The sequence below is a fragment of the Saimiri boliviensis genome, chromosome 7 (genome assembly GCF_048565385.1).
Source record: "Saimiri boliviensis isolate mSaiBol1 chromosome 7, mSaiBol1.pri, whole genome shotgun sequence".
NCBI lineage: Eukaryota > Metazoa > Chordata > Mammalia > Primates > Cebidae > Saimiri > Saimiri boliviensis.
In genome coordinates, this window is record NC_133455.1 from 95322812 (window position 1) to 95350496 (window position 27685).

The following is a 27685-nucleotide window of genomic DNA, read 5'->3' on the forward strand; positions in this document are numbered from 1 at the left end:
AAGTTTTAGTTATGCAAGATGAGTAAGTTCTATGCCAATGGTTAATAATACTATATTGTACACTTAAAAACTCTTAAAGGGTATACATTAAGTGTTCTTATCACAAAAAAATAAAGAAAATCAAAACAAATCAGAAGGAACATTAAAAACTTATTAAACTTTCAAACACAAAAAAATTTGAAACATTCAAAGAACACATGACCTATTCAGAATATCAGTCTTGAATGACTAATACCATAATACAGCCTAGTAAAAGTACTTAATATCATTAAAGCAAGAAAAATAATCCACTAGCCATTCATGCAGAATGAGTACATGACTTAAAATTATATTTTCCATCAAACTTTTTGTCAGAAATGCTTTTTGACAGAATAAAAGTGCAATAATATATTAAATATATGCAAGGAAGGAAAATGTGATCAGAAGATTTTATGTTCTTCAAATATAAAGGACACAAATTGTTATCAACATGCAAGAACTAGGGAAATATTGTTCTTATGAACTTCTCTAATTAATCTAATAAAGATTGATTTTTAACCCAATTACTAGAGAAATATTGACATACAGAGTAGTGATGAGCATTACTTATAGAACTAAGACTGAATTGTGGCTGAAAGAGATAAAATGAAGGATGAATGGCAATATAATCTGCTAATATTTGTATAGCATAACATTATTCCAACGAATACATGAAAATCTCCAGTAATTTAAGCACTAAGCATCAAAGAATACTAATATCACGAAAGATTGAAAACAAGACATCATTTGCTTTCTAATGAAAGTTCATACGACCATCAATAGATTTGTTAAAGGAGCTGAATCTCTAGTCAACCTTCAGATTCAATTTGACAAACTGCAGAATTGCAAAGAACAGAAAAAACATAATGCAATGTACCATAAGCACACAATCAACAAGATACTGACTGTGTAACTATAGGTCAAACTAGATCTAAATAAGCTATATATATGCTATATAATTATATATTTATATAAAAATTATTTATTTATAAGCATTATATATTTCTCCTATATAATTCTGAGGATTAGATGGGTAGAAACATATCAATTTAAATCCCTGATTCTGGTTGTTATATTATGGTTATGAAGGAGCATATATTTTATGTAAATAAAGCATTCAGATGTCATTGGGCATCATGACAGCACTTATTCTTAAACAGTTTCAAGGGAAAAAATCCTTTATACTATATTCGCACCTTTTCTGACAATTTGACATCGTTCAAATTTAAAAAAAAAAGCTTTGAATCTGGAAGATAACAGAAGCATAACACAACAAACTTAGATATAATTAAATCCTCTCAAAAGAGAATTTTTAGGCTAAAATGCATATATTAGAAAAGTGACTGACAATAACTGTTAAGCTGTTGTTCTCAAGAACTTAGAAGAGTAAGACTGGGTGCAATGGTAAAGTGCTTATAATCCCAGCACTTTGGAAGGCCAAGGCAGGTGGATCACTTGAGGTTAGGAGTTCAAGACCAGCCCGACTAACATGGCAAAACAATGTCTCTACCAAAAATACAAAAATTAGCCAGGCCTGGTAGCACACACCTGTAGTCCCAACTACTTGGTAGGCTGAGCAATGAGAATCACTTCAACACAGGAGGTGGAGGCTGCAGTGAGCCAAGATCATGCCACTGCACTCCAGCCCAGACAAGAGAATGAGACTCTGTCTCAAAAAAAGAAATAAAAGATCAAATTAAATCCAAAAATGAGGAAAAATAAATTAGTTGCAGTAACCAATGACAGGTTTTTAATTAGAGATAACCCCAAAGGCAAAATTTGATTCTTGAAAAGACTAGTAATTAATAAACCTTTACCAAGAAGGACCCAAAAAAAAAAAAAAAAAAAAAAACCACAAATCATCAATATAAGAAGGTAAAAAGTGGACATCATTAGAGATCCTACAGAAATTACACATATTATAAGTGTGTATTAAAAGCAGCATTATGCCAATAAATTGAAAATTTAGGCAAAATGGACAAATTCCTGAAAAATCATGGCACATAAAACTGATAGAAGAAATTAAAATTCTAAGTAGACACGTATATAACAAAGATATTGAATCTGATATTAAAACCTCCTATAATGAAATGTCCAGACTTAGAATGTTTTAGCAGCAAATTTTTTCAGACATTTAACTAAAATATAACACAAATTTTATTCATATTCCTTCAAAGAGAAAATACTTTCAAACATAAGTAATAAGGCTTGCCTAATCTTAACAAAAGCTACAAGTTTATAACAAAGAAGGAAATTCATAGATCAGTATTATTTATAACAGAGGCAAAATTCTAACAAACAGTAGCAAAGCCTGTCAAACCATATATTTAAAAGATAATACATCATTACTGAGTGGGAAACATTACAGAAATATGTTTTTTAGCACTGAAAATCAAGCACATATTTCACCTTGCTGACAAAATTAAAATCATATAATTATCTGAATAAACGCAAACGCATGAAAATTTTACCAATGGGATCAACAGCAAGAATGCCTCCTGTCACCACTTTCACTCAACACTATACAAGAGACCCCTGTCAGTACAGTAAGTAACATGATTAGAAAAAACGTGTAGCTTACAAAAAAGAAAATTTAAATCCACAAACTTTTTTTTTTTTTTTTGAGACAGAGTCTTGCTCTGTCTCCAGGCGCCAGGCTGGAGTGCAGTGGCACAATCTCGGCTGACTGCAACTTCTGCCTTCTGGTTTCAAGCAATTTTCCTGCCTCAGCCTCCCAAGTAGCTGGAACCACAGGCACGTGCCACCACGCCCAGCTAATTTTTGTATTTTTTAGTAGAGACTGGGTTTCACCATGGTCTTATCTCTTGACCTCATGATCCACCTGCCTCGGCCTCCCAAAGTGCTGAAACTACAGGCCTAAGCCACCGCCTATGGCCCATGAACTATTTTTAGTAAATAAATTGTGCAAAGTCACTTCAGACTTAATCCAAAAAATAAATTATATTTTATATACCACAATAAAAGTTAAAAATAAGTTACATCAACATTAAAAATATAATAACTCGGATAAATACAAATATAGACATACAAGACCTCTATACAGAAAATTATAAACCATTACTGACAAAAACTAAAGAAAATTTAAATAAGTAGAGGGACATCCACATCCATGAATTACAAGGCACATTTTTTTACAGATTTCAGTTCTCTTCAGTTGATCTATAGTTTCAATGTAATTTCAAATCTCATAGTGTGTGTGTGGATGTGTATGTATAAATTGAGAAACAGATTCTAAAATTTCTGTGGAGCTGTGCTAAGATATCCTAGAAACGGAGTTTGAGAACTATGGCCCATAGGCCAAATCTGGCCTGCTGCTGGTTTTTGTAAGTTTCACTGAAGCATAGCCGTATCATCATCCATTTATGTACTATTGATGGCTGCTTTTATGCTACAGTAGCTACAGAGACTATAAGGCCCATCTAGCCTAAAATCTTTGCCCTGGTTCCTATTTACATTTAACCCTTTACAGAAAAAAAGATATGCCCCTAGCCTAGAATATCCTAAAGGAGAAGAAGAAAAAAAAACTACAAAGTTCAGACAGCCGGAACTAGTTATTAAAACAGCATGAAATTATCCAATAGAATACTCAACAAGGTCTTCACATGTACAGTTATTTTATTTATAATAAAGGTGATATAATGGTGCAGTGGAGAAAGACGTTCCCATCAACAAATGTTTCTGAGTCAATTAGACAGTATATGGCATCAAAGTAAATTCATCTCAAACCTATGTTATAGGTCTAAACATGGGAGATAAAACAATAAAATGTCTAAAAGATAACACTAGGAAATATCATCATGGCCTTCAAAGAAATATTTTCTTAAAGAGAACAAAAGCACAGATCATAAAGGATCTGTTACGATTACTGTTGTGATTATAAAGGATCATATTGCTATGTTGGATTAAATTAAAATTGTGAACTTCTGTTCATCAAAATACACTATTTGGAGAACAGAAATCCACACTCCACAAGGAGAGAAGATATTTGCAAGATATGCAAGTAATAAGGAATTCCTGTCGTGAAGATATAACTCCTGAAAATTAGTAAGAAAATAGACAACACTTCTTAAAAGAGGATAGCCAAATGGTCATTAAACTTACCTAAGCGTTCTGAACCATATTAATCATCAGGAAGTTAAAAACAAAAACAAAAACAAAAAATGATGTCTTTACCCACTAACCAAAATGGAAATATTTTTAAAACTGGCAATACAAAGTATTGGCGAGGAAGTACAGCAGGTGGCAGATGGGAAGTTCTGGAAAACCATTTGGCAGTAACTACTGAAGATGAAAATATGCATTGCCCCTATGGCTCAGAAATTTCACTCCTACATATATTAGGAATAAGTGAATGTAAGACCCAAAAACTATGTTCAAGAATATTCTAAACAGATAATAATATTCAATAGCTGGGAACAAGCCAAAAATCTGTCCAAAGTACAATGGATAATTAGGGCATATTCATAAAATAGAGAACCATGCAGCAACGGACATGAACAACTTGTTGCCAGAGGCATGGATAGAGCTCACTGAAAGAAATGACACAACTAAGCATATACTCTATGATTCGATGTATATAAGGCTTAAAAATGGACAAAACTATTCAATAAGGTTAGAAGTCAGAATGATAGATCAATTTAAAAGGAGGGAAGGAGCACAATCAAAATTTCTGGACTTCTAGCAATGTTCTCTTTGTTGATCTGGATGGTGGTTACATGGGTGTGTTTACTTCCAATGCATTGTGCTGTATAATTTGTGCCCTTCATTTGGATGTTTATTTTGATTTTTAAAAAGTATATTAAAAACGGGACAGAAAAAATAATTTAAGAGATCAAAATATTCTGGATTTGCTTCTCAGCTCACAACCAGAAAAGTTCTTTCTGAAGTGTGTTTCTTGTTCAATTGAACACATGATATGCAATGCTAATAGATTTCAACTGAGCTTTACAAACTACAGGTAACTTTGGTTAAACCACAACTTCTACTTATCTATATCCAGGAATATTTGTAAAAATTATTTTATGTCCTTTTCTGAACAGAAAGATTCCAATGCCAATCTGCAGATCTCTTTCCAAAACTGGTGTTGCTGACATTGGAAATCCAAATGGATCAATAAAGTATTTGTCTTAGTAACACACAACCTATTTTTGCTAAAATATTAATGGCCACATATTTCAAAGAATATTTTGGCTTTACTAAGTTCTTTCAACCACATGCCACACAACTGTTTTTACAAGAACATAGCAAATGTCTTCTGATAAAGTCCCCTCAATCAATCACAGAAAGTCTTTGCACATATTGTGAGACTCCTTCCAACATCTACTAAAAAAGATGTAACTGCTGTAGATTGAATGCACAGTAGTATAGTGCAATTCAAATCTTTTCTGAAAGAGAGAAAAGAAAACAAAATCAGTTGCTCTGCAACATGCACTCAATAGTGAAGAACGTATCAGTAGCCATGCAGAATCCTTAACAGATTAGCAACAGTGATGACCTAAAAATTCTGAAAGTTTCCTCTCTCCTGTATCAATAGCTTTATGTTTCATCATCATATTTTTCTAAACCAAAAATGAAAGAATGTAATGAATAACCCTAAGCCTTAATAGATATGTAACATGTTTTGAATTGATATCATAATTCAAATTCCAAAATATGTAGTTAAAGCTTATACCAAAGAGCAGCAGAACAAGTCTTGGGCTCTCATAACTAGTTACCATGACACGTACATGTCCTCACATTTAATATTAAAAATGTAGCCTACAAAGCAAATTATCTCTATGGAGTCTTCCAACACATAAATTCTGAAACCATGAACATTAAACTGCGTGTGTCTGTGTTGCGAGGCTAAATTCCGGTGTCCCTACATTTGAGTGTTCAATCAAATATTAATTGAACACTTTTTTTTTTTTTTTTTTTTTTGAGATGGAGTCTCACTCTGTTACCCAGGCTGGAGTGCAATGGTGCGATTCTGGCTCACTGCAACCTCCACCTCCTGGATTCAAGCAGTTCTCCTGCCTCAGCCTCCTGAGTAGCTAGGATTACAGGCACCTACCACCATGCCCAGATAATTTTTGTATTTTTACTACAAATGAGGTTTCACTATGTTGACCAGGCTGGTCTCAAACTCCTGACCTAAGATGATTCACCCACCTTGGTCTCCCAAAGTGCTGGGATTACAGGTGTCAGCCACCGCACCTGGCCCTGAACACTTTTTAAGAACAAAGAAAGCCATATTCTAAATGCTGTACAGAACATTTCACCTTTGAAAGCACAAAGCTAAACAGTGAAGCTAAGACATGTAAGAGAGGAAGTTTACAAAAAAGTCCTAGATGTGAATGTGTGAGAGTGTGTGTGTGTGTGTGTGTGTGTGTGTGTGTGTGTGTGTGAAAGAGAGAGAGAGAAAGAGAGAGAGAGAGAGTGAGCGAGCTACATAAACAAGTATTATTCGGTATGGAGATGAATAAATGTTAAAATAGCTCAGTGTCAATGGAATGGAGCAGAGCAGAGACAATGTCAAACTGTAGTAATCAGCATCTGAAAGTAGATCTGTTTGCCTCTATCCTATAATCACTGTAGTTCATAAACAACTTCAGCTTGCCTTCTTTCATCATATACTAACTTAGGGAATCTGGAACAAATTCTGTAATTTTAAATGTTTAAAAGTAATTCACAAAATGAATTGCCTATGGATAACTAAAATCTAACTTCAAGAAATTAGTTGAAACATGTTCCCAACCCCGAGTAAAATGGGCATTTGTAGAGATGTTACTTTGTGATTTCCATTGGCCACTAGGAGGTTTTCATAGTTTCATAATTCATGGTGCTTAAACATCATTTCTAGCTCTGAAATTACTATACTCTAAAAATAATTTGTTTTACAAAATCAATTACTTCAAAAGTTTTTCAGAATTCACAGTCATAATTTATCAATGATCCAGTGGTAATTATAATTGTGTTAGAGATAATTTTTAAATTGAAAATTTCAACTGCAGATTAATTTTAAATAATTTTGTATTTCTTTATATGGAGAATTTGTTTCAACACATTTTTAAGCTTTATTTTTTCACTTATTCCCCTTATTCTATAAAAGTGATTAATCTCAGAACATAAATTCATATTTCTTGTTACTACATACTTTTCCAAAGTATACCTGAATTTAAATACAAACACAACCACTATATTATTGAGATAATGCTGATACTTCCATCAATAAATTGATTTTACAGATATGCCAAAATTGCTGAGAAAATGCTCCAATTATATTGCATGCTCCCTGAGGTAGAAACACTATCTATTTTTAAATTTTATCTACCACTACATAATTGGCATCCAATAAATGCTGGTCAAACTAATAAATAAAGGATATATTTAAAAACCATTAATAAAGTTTATAAATTTTCCCAGTCTGATTTCAAATAATTCTAACAGTAATTATTAGAGTGGTTTAGCTCTTTTTCATCCTTATAAAATAGTGTTCAATACTTAGAAGATACTGGGTAGAATTAATAAAATTACTAGGAAACGCTTTGAGCTCCATAGCCTCATAAGAATCAAAAACTTGCAAGGAAATAGAGCTAATCAAGTTCAACTTCTTTCCTGATGAATCAGTGCAGCCTCCAATTCAATATTTCCTGTAACAGGAAATGCACTACACTTTCAGGATACAGTTCCGGGAAACCTACTACTGTGGGATACTTTAAGTGTTAGCAAGCTTTTCTTCATGGTGGACTAAATGATATCTATTTGTCTCTCCAACCTTTGGTCAAAATTTTTTGGTTTTTTTCTTGAACATCAAGTATACCCCCATTTTCAAATGAAAATATTTTAAGAGTCTGAAGAAAGTACTGTGAATTATTCCGTCTTTGCATTTTTTCAGATTAAATATTAGGTTATTCATACACTATAGCTTCTATCCCTTTCTTCAAAATGGTACCCCTCTTCACATACAGATTTGGCTTTTCAATGGTTTAAAATGCAGGTAAAAAAGCAATTTCCCATTGGAGCAAAGTGCAATAGTATTCAGTTGAATCACATGAAACTGCCAACATTCAATCATTTCTAACCTATAAAAAATGACAATTTCGTATGGTTCAACATAATAGCATTATCTTTCTTGATGTAAACACTGAACATCCATCAATGGATCCTCAGATTGCACCAGGCTTTTAGCAGCTGTCTAACACCACAGCTTCATATTAGGTCTGAGGCCAAGTAAATTCCATAGGTCATTTTCCCATCAACTGCTGGCCTTGTGCAAAGAATTTTACAGAATTTTATAAAGCTGGAATTTACCTACTTGCCACTTTCTAGTTTTGTTATCCTTTTACAAGTTGTTTAATGTCTTAAAATTATATCCTTAATTGTATAGTACTTCTTATGTGCCAGATACTGTTCTAAGTCATTCACATTTAATCCTCGTAACAGCTATATTAGCCAGAATGTTCATTATTCTCATGTTACAAATGAGGAAACAGAGTCACTGAAAGATCAAGTGTACGCCCTCAACCACAACATTACACTGGCTCTCAAAATTATCTTTCTCAAATGGTTTTGCAGGAATTAGTAACACACATAGTGTCTTTTTTAAATCTCTTTTCATTATCCTGCAAGTTCATTAGTTGCTTAATGTTCCAAAATGCTTCTCTCTTGCATCTGGCACTTCCTTTATATTCTTCCAGACCATTCTCTTTCTTCAATACTTTTCACTCTTTTGAAATTACGTTGAAAATGCCTCTTAATTTGTATTTCCCCATCTTCAGCTATCTATAGCTCCCACCTACTCTACATAATTATGGGTCTTCTCTCATTAGTTTCTCCATTTTCATCTTGTTTTCAAACCCTTTTTCATCATTATTCCAACTTACCACTATTTTCTTACCACTTACAACTACTTCAGAAATAAAATATAAGCCTAATACTCTATTTATTATGCCATTTCTCATAAATTGTAGACTTTCTCTTTCTACTTGTCTTTCTTTCTGAGTCAAGCATGAGAAAATAATAATAAAGACCTAAACATTGATTGGTAAAGTTTATTTCCCTTTATAAAATAAGAACGTGAAGATTGGTATCAGACAAGAATTCTGCATAGCAAGATGGTCTAATAGCAAGGGCTGTGGAGTCAGATGGCCTGGGTAGGCATTCCCACTGTCATTTACAACTGTAATATTGGTCTGGTCATTTAACCTTTCTACATTTCATTTTTCTCATATAATAAACGAATTTTCTTCTATAATCCATTTTTCTTGTATAATCCATATAACAAAAGGATTATAATATAACCTACCTCTTAAAATTGCTGTGAAAACTAGTGAATATTTATAAAGGGCTTGGAACACTAATGAGCCATCATTATTATAAAAGTTGTAAATTAAGTAAGAAATTTATATTTCATTTCTTAGGCAATAGGAAGGCATGAGAAATTTTTTAAGGAAGGGAGATTTTGAGCTGAGGCTGCCCTTAAACTAGCCAATACCACTTAGCCAGTACCCACTTAAGAATTAACTCCCAGAACCCTGGTTTAAGTCCAAAAGTTTTTGTTGTCCTTCTTCAAACTCTCTTTATCCAATAAACTTTCAAATTGCCTCATTATTAGGCATTTGCATTGGCCCAGATATCTGGCACTATAACTCAGGTATATTTATCCCGGTTACTCTACTGGTGCCTGAAGCAAAGTCATTTTCTGGACACCCTAGTCAATGCTCAGTTCCATCTAGCCTGGCAGCTATGGTCTGTCAGTAGATACACTGTATTGTCTCAGGCCTTTGAGAAAGGGAACTCCGGCAAGAATGACAAGACAGCGTATCTTTCAGGAAGATAATCAAAGGAATGATTAGACAGATGAACATGGAAAAAAAAAAAGGGGCACACACTAAGGTAGAATTGCTGCAGCAGGGAAGACAAAAGATAAAATGGGTCTGAATAAAAGTGACTTATCTGGCCGGGCTCAGTGGCTCAAGCCTGTAATCCCAGCACTTTGGGAAGCTGAGGCGGGTGGATCACGAGGTCAAGAGATCGAGACCATCCTGGTCAACGTGGTGAAACCCCATCTCTACTAAAAATACAAAAAAATTAGCTGGGCATGGTGGCACGTGCCTGTAATCCCAGCTACTCAGGAGGCTGAGGCAGGAGAATTGCCTGAACCCAGGAGGCGGAGGTTGCGGTGAGCCGAGATCGCACCATTGCACTCCAGCCTGGGTAACAAGAGTGAAACTCCGTCTCAAAAAAAAAAAAAAAGTGACTTATCTGATAGTCATGGATTTTTCTTTTTCATGAAAGAGAATTCATAGCACTAGATGACATTAAGTGATGAAAATGTGGGAAAGTCAGGATGACTACAAAAATTGCAGTTTTATATTTTGGCTGGTGGTTTAGCTATATTTGAAGCAAAGAAGAAGCAGGCAAAGGGTAAAGATGATGAGTTTACATTTAATATATAGAGCTTGAGGTAAATATTGAACCAAATCGAAGTAGGCAGAAGCAGTTAGATATTAGAAACATGTTCAGCAGACCACTGACCACCAGCCCATTATCAGTAGGGACAAGTTCTGAGTTATCTTCCCCAGGTTTTAAGAATAAATTAAAGGATTTATTCTTAGTTTCTACTCAAAATTGAGACACAGTGGCAAAATGACTGACAAATACACTCTGTGGCAACAAATAGCACAAACCTCACTAGGGAAAGCTAGCCAGAAACTGTAACCTCATTAAAACAATGCACTAACTTCCTGAGATAACTGGCAACTGTAGAAAGATGAAAATGCCTTTTATTTAATATGCCCTCCACCTTCCAGTGATCATCCACCCATCTGCATGTGGAGACACTCCAGAAAACAAATTAAAGTAACAATTCAGTCTCTTCACTGTTGCTTCGTTAAACGGCATACATTTGTATTAAGCTGAATTTCCACTTTATTATTATATAAGCTGCAAAAAGCAAGTAATATTTGGTATTAAGCAGCACAATCAAAATATTTTAAAGTGGCATTTTATAAATGTCAGCAGCTGATCTCTAAAAATAAGACTAAATCCACAAACTTAACTATGTAAGAAATCATGTCAACTAGACGGCAACTAGATTGCAACACATTAAATTTATGTTTGAATAAAGGAAGTACAAGTTTCAGGCCTAGAATATTACACAAGAAGGTCCTAAGTAAGCTAAACACTCACTGTTACTAAAAACAAAACAGGAGGGTAACTTTCCTAAGGTAAAAACAACTCAATCTTTAGGTCGAAAAACAGGAAGTATCATCTTGATCAAGTTACAACGTACTATATCTTCAAGCCCATTAATTTTTTTAAAAAGTTTTAATCTTACCTCTCTCCATTCTTTATTTCCAACTCCTTGTACATATAAGACACAAACTACAAAAGACGAAAAAATACACACATATATAAATGTCTTTTATGAAAATCATGTGAATATATACAATTTATTTTTCAGCTGTCCAAAAGCTACATGAAAATTAAATACCTAATTCCTAGGCTTACCTTCACAAAAAAAAAAAAAAAAAAAAAAAAAAAAAGCTAGTAAATCATCAAATGACTAAAAATTAATTTAAATAAACAGAAAACAATGTCAGATCTTCATAATTTAATACGTAATGCACTTGACACATAAAACAATAAGTATTTGCTAAGGTCTTCATAGATAAATTTTAAAACCATAGTTTAAACAATTTGAAATATTTCATCATGTTGTGAAACACAAGTCAAGTTCTTCCTTAGGCATAATAGGAAGGAAAATCTGGGACAAGTCACGCTCTACATTTAATATTTACAGCTTCTACCCTGAATATTTGTAAATAGGTAAGAAATTGCGTCAACCAAGAAAGGAATTCCCAAAAGGGATAGTAAGGGCTTTGGGTAAAGATTAAGGGTAAGAAGTGCCCCACCCACTTGTCAAATGAGCCCCAGGAATTTTTAATATCCGCAATTGCAATACCTTTTCCCAATGACTACTTCAAGAATTCTGACAACTGACAAAAACCTTTCTTCTGTAATTCAACATTTGTTTACACATTTGTAGAGATAGAGAACTGTTGCATATCCATTTTTAAATATTACAAGATTCAGAAGCACATTGATTTATATAGTTCATTCTGCTGTTTTCTAATTCAAACTACCCTTTTCACTTTAAAAGTTATTGCCAATTTTCAATACCACTAATTAGTAATCACAAACTTTGGTTCATATCAGACGTTATGTATTTCACTTGGTTATAAATTTTATACATCACTTTTATTTTATTTTCCTTTTCTCTCTCTCTTTTTTTTTAAGAGACTGGGGGTGGGGGGGTCTCACTATGTAGCCCAGGCTGGTCTAAAAGCCCTGGGCTCAGGCAATCCTCCTGCTTGGGCCTCCCAAAGTGCTGAGATTATAGGCATGAACCACCTTGTCTGACTACAATTTTTATTTTAAGAAAAAGAAAAAAAAGTATTACTCTGTGACTAAACAACTTTAAATTATGGCCCATTACGGTTTTCTTTCAAATGCAATGATTTCTACCAAAAGGCCATAGCATGAGGTTTTAATTTCAAAGTGAACTGTCCCACACTGGAGCCATCTGTATTCTCGTTTTATTCTCAAAGTGCTCAGCGAATGCCTCTTTAGCCGTAATATTGCCCGGGCTGATGAGTATGTAGGGCTTGGGAGCAGTCCCCTGACACTTTCAAGGCTTTAAGACAAACTTTTAAACAAGAACTATGAGTTTCATACGACTTTTGCAAAATCAAATGAGTAAAAACTAAGTAGATTTTTCAAAAGGCAGGAAATACATACTTACTCGGATCAGATTTAGAAAATGTGTCTCTGTCAAGAAGATTCCTGTTGAATAAAACAGAAAATGTTAGCCGGATATAAACACAAAATATTTATATTTATACAGACATATTAAAATGTATATATACATAATTGTATGTATATATAAGCATACACGTATATATGACAAATACATGCCCTAAGGGTCTGTTTGTATTTATTCAGACTGAACATCACTGGACTCTGAAAATAAGAGAAAGCTTTTATTTCCTCAGACTTGCATTGCAGTTAACCAACAGCATGACTCCCTACATCCTGAGATTAAAATCTCTTTGAAAGAATTAGCCATTTTACGTTTCCATTTAATCCTTCATTAAGAATATAAAGATGCTCAGAAATGCTTCCTGAATTGAATTGTGAGCTGTTATTAATGCAAAATTGTTTGCAGTTCAGAGCACATGATAGCATTAGTCCATACAATTAGAATGCAATTGTGAAGCAGCATCTATTGACATTTGTATTACATCAACCCTGATGAATTTTATATTGCTATTACAGTTTAGGAATTTAAGCTGAATATATAGACCTTGCCTGAAGACTCTTTTCAGTAAAGATTTAAAAGGTACACAAGCAGCCGGGTGTGGTGGCTCACGCCTGTAATCCCAGCACTTTGGGAAGCCAAGGTGGGCAGATCAGGAGGTCAAGAGATCGAGACCATCCTGGCCAACATGGTGAAACCCTGTCTCTACTAAAAACAAAAAAAAAATTAACTGGGCGTGGTGGCACACGCCTGTAGTGCCAGCTATTGGGGAGGCCGAGGCAGGAGAATTGCTTGAACCTGGGAGGTGGAGGTTGCAGTGAGCTGAGGTTGCACCACTGCACTCCAGCCTGGCACCTGGTGACAGAGTGAGACTCTGTTTCAAAAATAAATAAATAAATAAATAAAGGTACACAAGCTGGGCATGGTGACTCATGTCTGTAATCCTAGCACTTTGGGAGGCCGAGGTGGGTGGATTGCCTGAGCTCAGGACTTTGAGACCAGCCTGGGCAACACAGTGAAACCCCATCTTTACTAAAATACAATAAATTAGCTGAGCATGGTGATACACGCCTGTAATCCCAGCTACTTGGGAGGCTGACACAGGAGAATCACTTGATTCTGGGAGGCAGAGGATGCAGTAAGCCGAGATCGCACCATTGCACTCCAGCCTGGGCAACAGAGCGAGACTCCATCTCAAAAATAAAAAAAAAAGTTCACAAGGCCCTTATTAGCATTTTTAAAAAAAAAAAAAAACAGATATTTCCAAAACAGAATAACAATGGAAAATTAGAAAGCAGGAAAACCTGGGTTCCTCAGATATCAGCGTATTGCTACCCTCTATGGCAGTAATGCAGTCCTATACTTTATACTCACAGCAATAACCCTGAGTTCTCACTAAAAAGTATGCTTTTTAAAAGTATCCAATTCAGTATGCTCTGATTCACAAGGCAGAAAATTACTGGAAAATTTTCCATATAAAATTGGTTTTTGTAAAATTATGATTTAAAGCTGTATCTCTTTCTGAAAAACTTGATTATCTAGAATGATGACTTGAGGGTTCCAAAAGTTCAAATTTATGTTTAATATTCATCTTCCATTAATTGGTAATAATTTGGAATAGCTGTGTTACATTTCTATTTGTAATACTTATAATAAATAAAAATCTCATGTTCAAGCTGTCTTATTTTCCACAAAGACTACTATTCACGTGCATTGATTTGTACTGGCCTTGGTATTTGAAAAGTCCCTATTTCATGTGAATCTCATATCCTTTTTTTAGGTTCTCAAAAGTGAATGCCTCTATTGAATCCCTACACACTGAAAAAATAAATACATATTCGACTAAACAGTGCAGCACAATGAAATTAGATCATGTCTTGAAATATTCCTAGAAAGAAGAGAAATATCAGACATATTCATATTTTGAATTAAATCAAATTCGAAGACCACTAGTCAGTAATCAAATTAAATTAATCCTTTCTGTCCCCTGAGCAGACACCATGACTCCAGCAATGGTTAGCAAACAGTAAATTAAAACATTTCCATTTGAGAAATTACTGTGATATTACAGTTATTATACAAAGGGAGTTCTCCACTTAAGTGGGAACTCTCCCAATCCTTCCTATGACTCCAGCTTTTGCTCATTAGGTATCCTAGGAAAATGTTATGCTGCTTCTTTCAGAATTCACACACACAAAAAAAAATGGAGATAACAATGCACAATATTGTGATGTATGTAGCTGGGACTCAAAAATTACGCTATATATGTATTTAAAAGAAAATAATGTTTCAATGCCTTGGTAATGTAAAGAAAAAAAAAGAACTACAAGTTTTAACCACAAGTATAAAAATAAGGGATTTCTAAAAACAACAGGGCATAGAGTAGTAGTTTTTTGTTGTTGTTGTTTTTGAGACGGAATTTCACTCTTGTTGCCCAGGCTTGAGTGCAATGGTGAGATCTTGGCTCACCACAACCTCTGCCTTTTGGGTTCAAGCAATTCTCCTGCCACAGCCTCCTGAGTAACTGGGATTAGAGGCATGTGCCACCATGTCTGGCTAATTTTGTATTTTTTGTAGAGACAGAGTTTCTCCATGTTGGTGAGGCTTGTCTTGAACTTCTGACCTCAGGTGATCCACCTGCCTCTGCATCCCAAAGTGCTGGGATTACAGGCATGAGCCACTATGCCCAGCCGAGATTAGTATTCTTAAACATAAACTTTACTTGTCACCTTGTTTCATTCAGCCATTGTGATTCATAACACATAATGGTAAGATCAAAAATAAAACAAGCCAACAAAAAGCCCTTTGTATAATGAAAATTAAAACTCTATAAATTCTTCATGATAGTCTGAAATTTGCAATTTAACTTTCCAATTATATTTGGCAATAATTTTACCTGTACTTTGGTCATATGAATATAATAGAATAGACTGTCTCTGACAGATTGAATTCCCAAAAGACTACTTTACTCAAGCATATATGATTGCAAAGTTGGAAAAGGCAAATATTCTTAGTAATATATGCACTGCAAAAGGCCAGTGATTGTTAAAATGCATCATTCAGTTTGGATTTATTTTAGGAATAAGAATTTTATCTTCCAAAGATCCTATTAGAAACAAAGCCCATTCACATTAAGTAAAATAAGATAGCTATTACTGTGAAGGCCATTTGATAAATTCCGAAACTAAGCTGGGGCCCAGAGAAAGTGAGTGAATGAGTCAGTGTACACAGCCCAGTACAGAATAATCTAATGGTACCAACCTTTCTGAATCTGATTCCTCTGTTCTTTACAAAATACCTCAGCTTCCGGAGAAGTCCAGAAGACTTCTTATTTTCTATGAGTATTGAAAATGTCAAAGGCTTCCAATTTTACCAATCACCAAAATATAAAGGAAAATAAATTCCTGTTCACAGATTTGTATAAAAAGAGATGCTGTTTATAGAACGAGGAGAGAAGACCAGAATGAGAGGTCAAACCCACTATACTTTTCATAGAAAAAAAAATCTTTGTTTAATATATGATGCACTTTTAAAAATAAACACACACACACACATCCCTACATGACCAGATTTTATACGGGAAGGCTACTCTTCCCTCCAGGGACTTGTCATCTGCTTGAGCTAGGATGCCTGTAACTTTGCTCCTACCATTTTATAACATGATGTTCAACACCAGCGCTAGGTGAAAAATCCTGAATGTGTCTTTCTATTCTTCAAATCTAGATGCAGCTAATATGAAAGAACAAATTCTACAAAAGAAATTTTGGAAAAATACAGTGTACGAGTCAGAAAAATTACCTGATAAAATACTCAATCAAAAGTATAACCTATAAACTGCCTGACTTGCTCTAGTATCCACTCATCCTCAGATGTCATCAAAATTCCTGGACTATGAGCTTAAAGGGGGATAACTAAAACAGTATAACTAAAGCCGAGTCCCAGCTAATTTAAATCTAACCTGTAGGAAAAAATACTGTCAGAGGTGTTGCAACCAGAGCAACTCCATCTTGAATAATGGCAGGGTAAAATAAGGCTGAGACCTACTAGGCTGCATTTCCAGGAGGTTAAGGCATCCTTAGTCACAGTGTAAGGAGGTAGGCACAAGAAACAGGTCATAAAGACCTTCTGATAAAACAGGTTGTAGTAAAGATGCTGGTCAAAACCCAAAAAAACCAAGACGGTGATGACAGTGTCCTTTGTCTTCCTCACTGCTACACTCCCACCAGGGCCATGACATTTTACAAATGCCATGGCAATGTCAGGATGTACCTTATATGTTCTAAATAAGGGTATGCATGAATAATCCATACCTTGTGGATACAATCAAGAAATAACCATAAAAATGGACAACCAGCACCCCTTGGCACTCCTCTGCCTATGGAGCAGCCATTCTTTCATTCCTTTACTTTCTTAATAAACTTGCTTTCACTTCATTGACTCACCTCAAATTCTTTCTTGGGCAAGATCCAAAAACTTTCTCTTGGGGTCTGGATAGGGACACCTTTCTGGTAACATCACTGGGTTAACTGGAGAGGTGTATTTTGCACGAAATGTAACATTAAAAAGTAGATAAGCGGGAATTTAACAACACCTTTCCAAAACCATCCAAGAGAAAGAATTCCCAGATTCCTCTGCCTTCCCAGTCAATTCTCATGCATATTCATCCTTGAGAATAGAGACCGAAGCCAGGCTACCTTCCCCTAAAGACAACAGTCAGTTAGTTCATCTGATAACCCAGCCTCCCCTGATTTTATGCTCCACAAGCCACCTTCCAATTTTAAAATAATTTCCCATATAGCAGTTACTGAGTAGCCAATATGAATATCATGGTTGTCTTTACTTTTGTAGCTTTTATTGTCAATTGGCATTCTGGGACCCGAACGGAACATACAGCTAGCCTTTTAAAACTGTATCTCAGGCTTGTCTTTCTCAACCTGGAAAATAGCAATTCTCTTTCAACTTCAAAGCAAATCTGCAAGTATTTTTCAAGCAACTAATCTATGACCAACACCTAACTAAGCACTATCAAAAATACAATCAGTATTAAAGGCTTATTTCAAGAAGCCTGAATTTCACTTATGGAAATAACTAAATAGCAATATAGGATGGTATATAAAATAACAGTTTATTATGAGGAGAAAGAACCGTAACCTAAAAACAGTGTTAAACTGATTCAGCTACAACAACAAAAGCCAGGTGCAGTAATTAGCTCTTATTCCAAATATGTTTCAAACAATCGATAGATCATATATAATTTAAGTGATGTAAATAAATACATATCCTGAAATAAGTGCCATATTGAGACAGCCAGATGGGAAGGGGTCCCTGGCAAAACTCCAACTAGCCTGTGCACTGGGAATGCACACTGGGGTAGAGCCACAGTTGTTTGTCCCATTTGCAGCAGGGAGAAGCCTGGCCACTCCTCTTCCTGTGTGGAACCTGAGATTGAAACTGCCAGGGGCGGATCACGAGGTCAAGAGATCCAGACCATCCTGGCCAAGATGGAGAAACGCATTCTCTACCAAAACTACAAAAATTAGTTGGGCATGGTGTTGCACACCTGTAGCCCCAACTACTTGGCAGGTTGAGGCAGGAGAATGGCTTGAACCCCAGGAGGAGGAGGAAGTTGCAGTGAGCTGAGATCTCGCCACTGCACTCCAGCCTGGTGACAGAGCAAGACTCTGTCTCAAAACAAAACAACAACAACAAAAAACTGCCCGGCAGGAAGTGCCCCAGCAGGGACTGGCTTTGTGGACAGTCTCTGTTTTCTGTATTTTTGCCTTTTTGCTGCATACATCCCATATTTCTCACTCCTCAAATTGTCTGCAAGGCTAAATTTTCATGACCATGGGACAAAAACCCTGTCTTTAGCTTAACTAAGGAAAAAAATACTGCAACATTATTTTTTAAAAGCTAAGTATTTTTTCTATTATATTTATATGTAATAAAGATTTAATACTGGAAAATAAAGACTGAATCTTCATAGGTAAAATGAGCATAACATGATGTATTTAAAGTAAAAAGTGACTTGTGAGTTAATCCTAAAGTTGCAGGCATGCTACTCGCTCTTTCCTACTCAGCAGATAAAATCACCTAGTAAAGGTTCTTGTTAAAAAATCATTTAAAAGGGAAACAGGCCAGGCGTGGTGGTTCACACCTATAACCCCAGCACTTTGAGAGACCGGGAAGGGAGAATCAATGAGGTCAGGAGCCAGAGACCAGCCTGGCCAGCACGGTGAAACTCTGTCTCTACTAAAAATATAAAAATTAACTGGACATGGTGGCATGAGCCTGTAGTCCCAGCTACTTGGGAGGGTGAGGCAGGAGAATCGCTTAAACCTGGGAGGCGGAGGTTGCAGTGAGCCAAGATTGTGCCACTGAACTCCAGCCTGGCACCTGGTGACAGAGTGAGACTCTGTCTCAAAAATTAAAAAAAAAAGGAAACAAATATCATTATAATTCCACAGACGATACTTGAAAAACACAACCTACTTGATATGGGTATGAATTTTAAAGTTAATAGTTACAGAGTAAAGGCAATTTTTCTATTTGTGACTTTTTTAAAGTTCTAATAAAAAAACACACAAGCACTTCATTTAGGGGATAAGTCCTCAACTTAGAGACATAAAATTTCAAAAAGGACTGCGACCAGCAGAGGTAAACCAACACATAAAGGAATCTACTGCTGTACCTTGAGTGCAATTTTTCTATTTAATTTTCAACAAGAATGGAAATATGGCTTGTAAATAGAGCCCAACAAAAAAAAAATTAATTTTCTATAGGGACAAAAATATAGCTCATAAATAGAGCCAAACAATGCTTTATCATTTTGCAAACACTGTCCTGCATAAATTTTCCACATGTGGACAGAGACCAATATCGCTAAATCATAGTGTCCCCTGCAAATTGCCCTGTGTCAATAAGCAGAATGATTCTGATTTTAATTAAAATTTTGGAAATTATTAAGGGCCTTTTATTTACCTATTTTTAAGTGTAGTCTCTGGACCACTGGGAGCCTGCAAAAGTCTTTACCAAATATTGCTTAGGCAGCTACAGAAACTAGCACAAGCTTGCACGTAAGTGGGGCTCAACAAACGCCTGCTGAATGAATGAGGAGTTTAGGTCTCCAGTCTAAAGCATCACCTTTTTTCACTTTAGGTAAGGTTAGGTGTTTTATTATAGAAAGCAGAGTAGAAGGGGATTCCAGCATTTGAGGCCTTTGCCCTAATAGGTAATCCATTAACTGAAAATCCTTGAGAGTGACAGGATCAATGGAATTGTAAACAAGCCCCATGTCACTGAACCATGCCCGCAGTCTTGATTTCGGGCATTATATTATATTATGGACTTTTTAATGTACAAACACACAAAATAGCTTTCAGAATTTTTTATGAAGACAAGGAAATCAAAACATTTTGAGCAACTGAAAGCAAATTTACTCAATCTTTGGAAGTGATTTGAATGCAACGTTTAATTCTCTCTGATTTATCCATTTATTCTTTTATTTCACTGAATAAACATCCCAAGAAATTTAGCATACAAATTTCAGGAAAAGATATTTCTCCCAAAACTACAACTTCTATAGCTAGGGGAGCCAGATGGTGTACAGGCAAAAAGTAAAGGTTTAAAAATCAAAAACAAAAGAAATATTTTAAAACAAACTTACTGAAAAGCCAAAGTCAGCTAGAATCTAAGGTACCAAGTAATTGTGAAGGATAGGGTCATTGAAAAATACTTAACAAGATTATCTGTTTGAGAAAGTAAAAACAGACTTTGAGATTTGATGCTGCACAAATAGACTAAAAAATTTAGATCAACAGCTTCCTCTGGTAGTCTGAACATACAGTAAGGACTTTATTATAAATGACAGATATTACCCAACAGGCACTAGGAACTAGGAATAAAAGAAACTTTATTTTTCAGTTTTTGCTGAAATTCAAAGTACTTATTAGTAATGTTAGGCTGGAAAGGCCAGTTACAAAATTATAGTTGCAACCTTTGCATGGGTGAATTTGGGTTAGATACTAACAGAAATTTGAGGGAAAGAGAATTAACAGTATAGTTTGTTATATTCCTTCTGAGGTATTCAACTATGATTGATTACCCTGAAATTACTTAAAAAGAAACCTATATTTTGTCAGAAGTGGACATGTCAGAGCTCTGGTTAGCCTGAGATAAAAGAAGAACCTATAGGTTTGAAGTAATGAAGGGTTAACTCAGAGTAATGCAAGATTTCAGAAAAAGATACAGAATGCAATTCCTGATTTCACCTGGAAAAGGAAAACATAACAATTATTCTTTAAAAAACGCATGAGCCGGGCGCGGTGGCTCAAGCCTGTAATCCCAGCACTTTGGGAGGCCGAGGCGGGTGGATCACAAGGTCGAGAGATTGAGACCATCCTGGTCAACATGGTGAAACCCCGTCTCTACTAAAATACAAAAAATTAGCTGGGCGTGGTGGCGTGTGCCTGTAATCCCAGCTACTTAGGAGGCTGAGGCAGGAGAATTGCTTGAGCCCAGGAGGCGGAGGTTGCGGTGAGCCGAGATCGCGCCATTGCACTCCAGCCTGGGTAACAAGAGCGAAACTCCGTCTCAAAACAAAAAAAAAAAAAACGCATGAAAAGAAAAACAGACTGACAGCAGGATATATGGGTCTTCTTAAACACCTAAGTCTCAAGTACAGAACTAAATTATCTTTTCTCCAATCTTACGGCTCCTGTATTTTCTGTCCTAGTAAATTACAACTATGAAAGAAAAATAGTGGACACCCAAACATACCAAATCCCTGGAGCCTGTAAATGTTGTAAATGTGACCTTTTAGGAAGAAGAGGTCTTTGCAGATGTGACTGAACTATAAATTCTGAGATGAGTGGATTACCCTGGGTTATCTGGGAGGCCCACAAATTCAATCACATTATCTCGTATATAAAAGGAAGGCAGAGGGAGGTTTGACACTTACAGAAGAGACAAAACAGTGATGTGAACACAGCACAGAGAGATTTGTAGATTTTAGGTTAGAGTGATGTAGTCACGAGCCAAAACATGCTAGCAGCAACCACCAGGAGCTGGAAAAGGTGAAGAATGGATTGTCCACTATAGCACCTGGAGGGACATCAGCCCTGACAACACCCTGATTTCAGCCCGGTAATACTGATTTCGGACTTCTGGCCTCCCGGCCTGTAAGAAAATAAATTTCTGTTCTTTTAAGCCAAAAAGATTGTAGCAATTTATTACAACAGCCACAGGAAACTAACACAGCAACACTGTCCAACGTTTCCTCCAAACAAGACACTTCAGTAACAGCTCTTCTTGTCTCCCATACCCCAGTTCATTCACCAAGATGCCTCCAGAAGAAACTTCTCTACTGTAAATACTTGAGCAAATGCCTTGCTTGCATAAAACCCATTCCCTGCAGAAATTCCAAACTCTGTAACCTTGCACTCAACATTCGCCACATTCTGACCTCTACATCTCCAGCTGCACCTCTATCCAAATAATTTCTTACAGACTTTGCTTCCAGATACTTCAGATCCTTTGCAGTCCCTCAAACTCATCCTGCCTCACACTTCTCTACACTTATATTTCACCCACAGCATTCTCTTTCCCAAGATTTCTTCACCAACCCCCTTCCTGTGAGGAAACGAGAATTCCTCCTTCTGCCTCTCTCCATGGCTCTGTCCTGGCATGTAGAACTGATTATTTCCCCCCAGGTGTCCCATTGTACTCAACAGGAATCTGTATCACAAAGTGCACACCTACTGTATATACTGAGTCAAGTGCCAGGCACTGAGCTGGGCACTTACATAAATCACTTAACCCTCACCATAATCCTGCCAACTAGCAATTATTAGCAGAATCTATGTTCCAAATAAGTTAATCAAATTCAGAGAGATTAAGTGGCCAAGGTCACAGAAAAGACAAATACTTGGAGGCTCTTTTGAAAATTTCCTATTGATTTTTGAATTTAATTTTGATTTTTGATATCTATATTTGTTACACTGACCATTCCTCTAAATTATTGAGAACAAAATGAAATAAGCTGCAAATAATGTTATTATTTAGCATCATTTCAGAGGCTCTATGGAGAAAGATATAAAATAAAAATTAGCCAGTACTGGAAAGAGAAAAATTAAATTATCTTTACTTGCAGAAGATTTAATTTTGTACAGAGAAAATGAAAGTAAGAGAATTAACAAATAAAAGCTTTTTAAATTAATAAGATAATTCAGTAGAGTGATTGTGAGCATGATGAGTACATAACAGTCAATAATTGTCTTGGGTATCAACTGTTAATAATTGTTCTATCCAATTAGGCTTTTTGGTAGTTATCTGTTGCCTTTAACTGCTGAATTATGTGAATTCTGCAGCTCTCACTGTAACCTCACTCCAAAACAGTATGTTACCAAGAAAGCAAGTCTTAGATTAAATTGTGCCAAAGTGACAAATATTCATTGCTGAGAAGAACTCGGAACAGTCACACAATGTACTCCATAAGTTTAATCAACTTCCAGCTCCCTGTCCTTTCAGATACTCTAAATACACCTTCGGGCAGATGTGACAATATTCTGTGGACAGTATCTAACTGTCTGGTCAGATAAGAGTAGAGAATTATCTAAACATTTATACCCACGACCTAAGGCGTCCCTAGGCCTAAGACGCCACTCAAAAGGGCATAACCCCCTGAGTTACTAAGCATGTATGTCCTATTCATTTGTGTAATATTTCTAGCTAATCCACATCTTTTTAATAACAGCTTTATTCAGTTATAAATGACATACTATAAAATTAGCCCTTTTAAAGTGTACAGTCCAGTGGTTTGTAGCATACTCAGAGTTGTGCAACTATCACCACTATCTAAATTTTTAAATATTTTCCTCTCTTCTCCCACCAAAAGCACCCTGAACCCATGAAAAATCACACCCTATTCCATTTCCCCCAGCCCCTGGTAACCACTAATTTGTCTGTCTCCATGTATTTGCCTATTCTGAGCATTTCATGTAAATAGAATTATAATCATATACAATATGTGCTCTTTTTGTGACTAGCTTCTTTCAATTACATGATGGTTTGAAGATTCGGCCATGTAGTATGCATCAGTACTTCATTCCATTTTATTATTCGGTTGTATGAATATACCATTGTGGTTCATCAATTCATAGATATTTGGGTTTTTTCTATTTTTTGGCTTTTATGAATAATACTGTGATGAAGATTTGTACAAGAGTTTTTATGTGGACATATGGTTTCACTTCTCTGGGGTATATACCTAACAGAATTGCTGGGTCCTGTGGTAACACTATTTTTAAAAGCTGAAAAAATTACATTCCTACCAGCGACAAATAACAATTCCAATTTCTCCATCTCCTCTCCAATTTTATTGCCAGTCTTTTTTTTAATAACCATCTAGTGGTATGAAATGGTCAATCCACATATCTGATCACCATACATTTTACCAGTTTTTTTTTTCTTAAGTCTAATATCCATGGTAATTACAAAACGCTCTGGTGTTGATAAAAGGTAAAGATAGTATAACAGGTAGGAGGAGTAGACACTTCCAGAGCATGAGCTACTGATTAAACTTCCAATGCTAACTCACCACACCCAAAGTATGTAGAACTGGTTAGGATCCTTGAGATTTAACTCTACAGTCTAAGACACACACCTATATGACACTATCTACTGAAATATTTTAAAGCAAATTACAGAAAAGGATATCATCAACCAGAATCAATTGAAAAAAAAAACTGAAAGAAAGTGTAACATACTAATTTTAAATATTGGCATAAAGGATACTTTCTAAGCTTTATACAAAGCCTAGAGAAAAGATTAATTTAAATGATAATGAATGTATTTGAAACTTATATACAGAAAATGATATAATAATTAAACTAAAAATACATGTGTTACATGTATCATATATAAAAATGTTAAGACTATAAATATACAAAACCTTCCCTAAATTGATGAGAAAATCTTATAAGCACCCCAAAAGTAAAATTAGTGAAAGAAGTGGATTGGCATTGTATAGGAAGAAGAAATACACTTGGTCACACACGTTTTAAATAAGTTCATGCTGAATAATAAGCAATGATATGCAAATAAAATAAATATTAAGATAATGCTCTACTATGAAATAGACAAATAGCTGCATGAACAGAACCCATTTAGTTTTAAGTTACAGAAAAAAGGGAAGTTTATGGTGAAAATACATATATTTTATGAAGCCCAGACTCAGGCAGGTAGCTGACCCTGTGAGAAGAACAAAAACACGGGCAGAAAGATCAAAACTCTTTTTCTGTGTGCATGTATTATCTACTTCAACCTTTTTTTTTTTCAACTGCTTCCTCTATTTCTCTGAACTACATGGTGGGAAACATAGATGCTGATATTGTTTTGTTCTATGTCCCCACCCAAATCTCATGTAGAATTGTAATCCTCAACGTTGGAGAAGGGGCCACGTGGGAGGTGATTGGATCATGGAGGCCTTCCATCCTCCTCCTTGCTGTTCTTGTGATAGTGAGTTCATTCTCAGGAGATCTGGTTGTTTAAAAGTTCTCTCTCTCTCTCTCTCTCTCTCTCTCTCTCTCTCTCTCCTTTCTCCTTCTCTCTCTCTCTCTCTCTCTCTCTCTGTTTCTCTCTCCCCCCTGCTCTACCATGTGAAGATGTGCCTGCTTTCCCCTGTGCCTTCCAGAGGCCTCCCCAGCTATGCTACCTGCAGAGACTACAGAATCATGAGCCAATAAAATCTCATTTCTTCATAAATTACCAAGACTTAGTTTTTTATACCAATGGGAGAACAGAGTAATATAGACGTCTGGGGTTGTTAGCTTCATATTTTATAATTCTGGTACCCAAGAAGAGACTGTTTTTACCCCCTTCATTACAATCACAAGATCTCATGGACTTGTCACCTGGTAGAGTGCCACCTCTGAACAGTCATTACAACTGGGAACCACCAGTACTAGCTTTGTAACGTAAAACTCTCTAGGCTTCAGTTCTCTTATCTGTAACAGAGGGGATGACCACAGTATCCTCCTCATAGAGTTGTTTGAGGCGTAAGTTAGTAAGTAAAAAGCACTTAGAGCAAAATATTTCTAATACAGTCAATATTAGAAAAACTATCTAGAGGCAAAGGCAAATACAATAATGTAGGGTGGGTGTGCAATGCCCTAAATTATGATTAAGGAAAAAGGTCAAATTCATTCAAAAACATTCATTCACTCTTTCTTTCTACACGGATTTATTGAGCATGTATTATGTGTCAGGCATTGCTTTAGGCAGTAAGTATAGTGTATGGGAATAGTTAAGCCTTGATATCGAGTCCACTTTGTAGAAGAAAGAAGAGATGTAATGTAAGCCTAAGACTGCTCCTCCAAGTTCCTTTGGCTTCCATGAAATTGAAAGTGACTGAAGAGCCTCCTGGTAAAATGAAAAAATGAATACTGTTTATACCGTTGGCCCAGCTTGGGCCTGGTGGAAGGAATATATAACAGGAACCTCTGAGAGAAATTTCTTGAGAAAAGAAGGTGGAGCGATAGGACACCCAGATTCAGAGACAAAGACATGACCCACACAGTCTGGAGCCTGGAACTGTAGAGTGTGTGCCCACAGAGGAAAAAAAGCTATGAATATATGGATTTAAAGAAATGGCACCCAGGAAGTCTTTACTAACGACTCCTGACAGAGGGTTGAACCTACTGGGACCACATAGAACCACAAAGATCTGGTAAATCAAGAGAGACAAGCACCAGGAGGCCATGAGCAGACTTACAGGGTTACAGGGACAGCAGGCAGAAAGGCCTCATGCCAGGTCCTGTAGCAATAGGGCATTACTGAAACTTCCCAGTGGCACTGTCAACAGTGATATTTTAACAAAAGCTGTGAAGTCTCTATGGCCTTCATGGAGGCAGACAGATAGGAAGAGAGATGTATTGAGAACACAGCTGAGGTCATTCCTTTGCAGAGATGCTCTCCAGGCAGGGAGCACTGGGCCTCCAAAGCATCAGCTAGGTTCAGATATTAGTATCTAAAGCCAAAATCTAAGAAAAAAAACTTGAGGATAGTGTGAGATAATATTAATAAAGTGTTTTGAAAGTTTCATCTTACCTAAGTCATTGTAAAACAAATATGAATGGAAATATGCTTTATATACCTCTTAATAAATGCACAAAGAGATTATCTGCTTGGCCTGACCTATTGCTGGGTAAGGAAGTTGAGGTGATTCGCACTTTCTCCTTTGCTCTTTTTCAACGTAGTTTGGTTAGGTTTTTTTTTTTTTTTTTTTTTTGGTATATTTTTACAACTTTATCTTCATGAAGTGGTCCACTGTTTTCCAAATATTTCAGTTGGAAATATGTATAAAACCTGTATAAAAACAAGAATTCCTTGCTAAGGGACGGAAACTTTCAAAACACTTTATTAAAATTATCTCACACAATCCTCAAATAACTGTATCAGAAGGAATTTTTATCCCCATCTATAAACAGAAGCACAAAGAGACTAACTTATCTGAACTCTCATCGCTGGTAAAGTATGGAGCTGCCATTTAAATCCAGACCTTTCTGGTTTTAAACTTCTGCTAAGCCTGTAATACATTACACCATCCTAATTATGCTACAACACTTAGGATTATATATCATTATTTTTCTCAGTCTGTCCTCCTGCCCACTCTAAAAGCAGTAACCACATTTCAGCCCACTTGCTAACAGCTAAGTGCACAATGAACTTCCAAATATTTTACACAATTAGCTAGATTAATAGTCTTTTAGGGTTTATTGCTTTTCCCAGTGTCAATGCGATGGATCACTCATCCAAGAAGCAAGAGCTGATGACTGTGATGTATCC

The 27685-nt window shown here is 35.9% G+C and overlaps 1 protein-coding gene across 2 annotated transcripts in view; it reads right to left on the minus strand.

Annotated features, from left to right (window-relative positions):
- Positions 1-27685, minus strand: part of CPNE8 (copine 8) — a 244308-nt gene that overhangs the window by 198603 nt on the left and 18020 nt on the right. Inside the window, exons 2-3 of one of the 2 annotated variants that reach the window (XM_003926648.4) lie at positions 12827-12867; positions 11360-11406 (exon numbers count right to left, since the gene is read on the minus strand). In XM_003926648.4, coding sequence (XP_003926697.1) covers positions 11360-11406; positions 12827-12867 — 88 coding nt within the window. Of the gene's footprint in view, positions 1-11359; positions 11407-12826; positions 12868-27685 lie in introns of those variants that run through there. The other variant, XM_074403057.1, reaches the window with a different exon arrangement.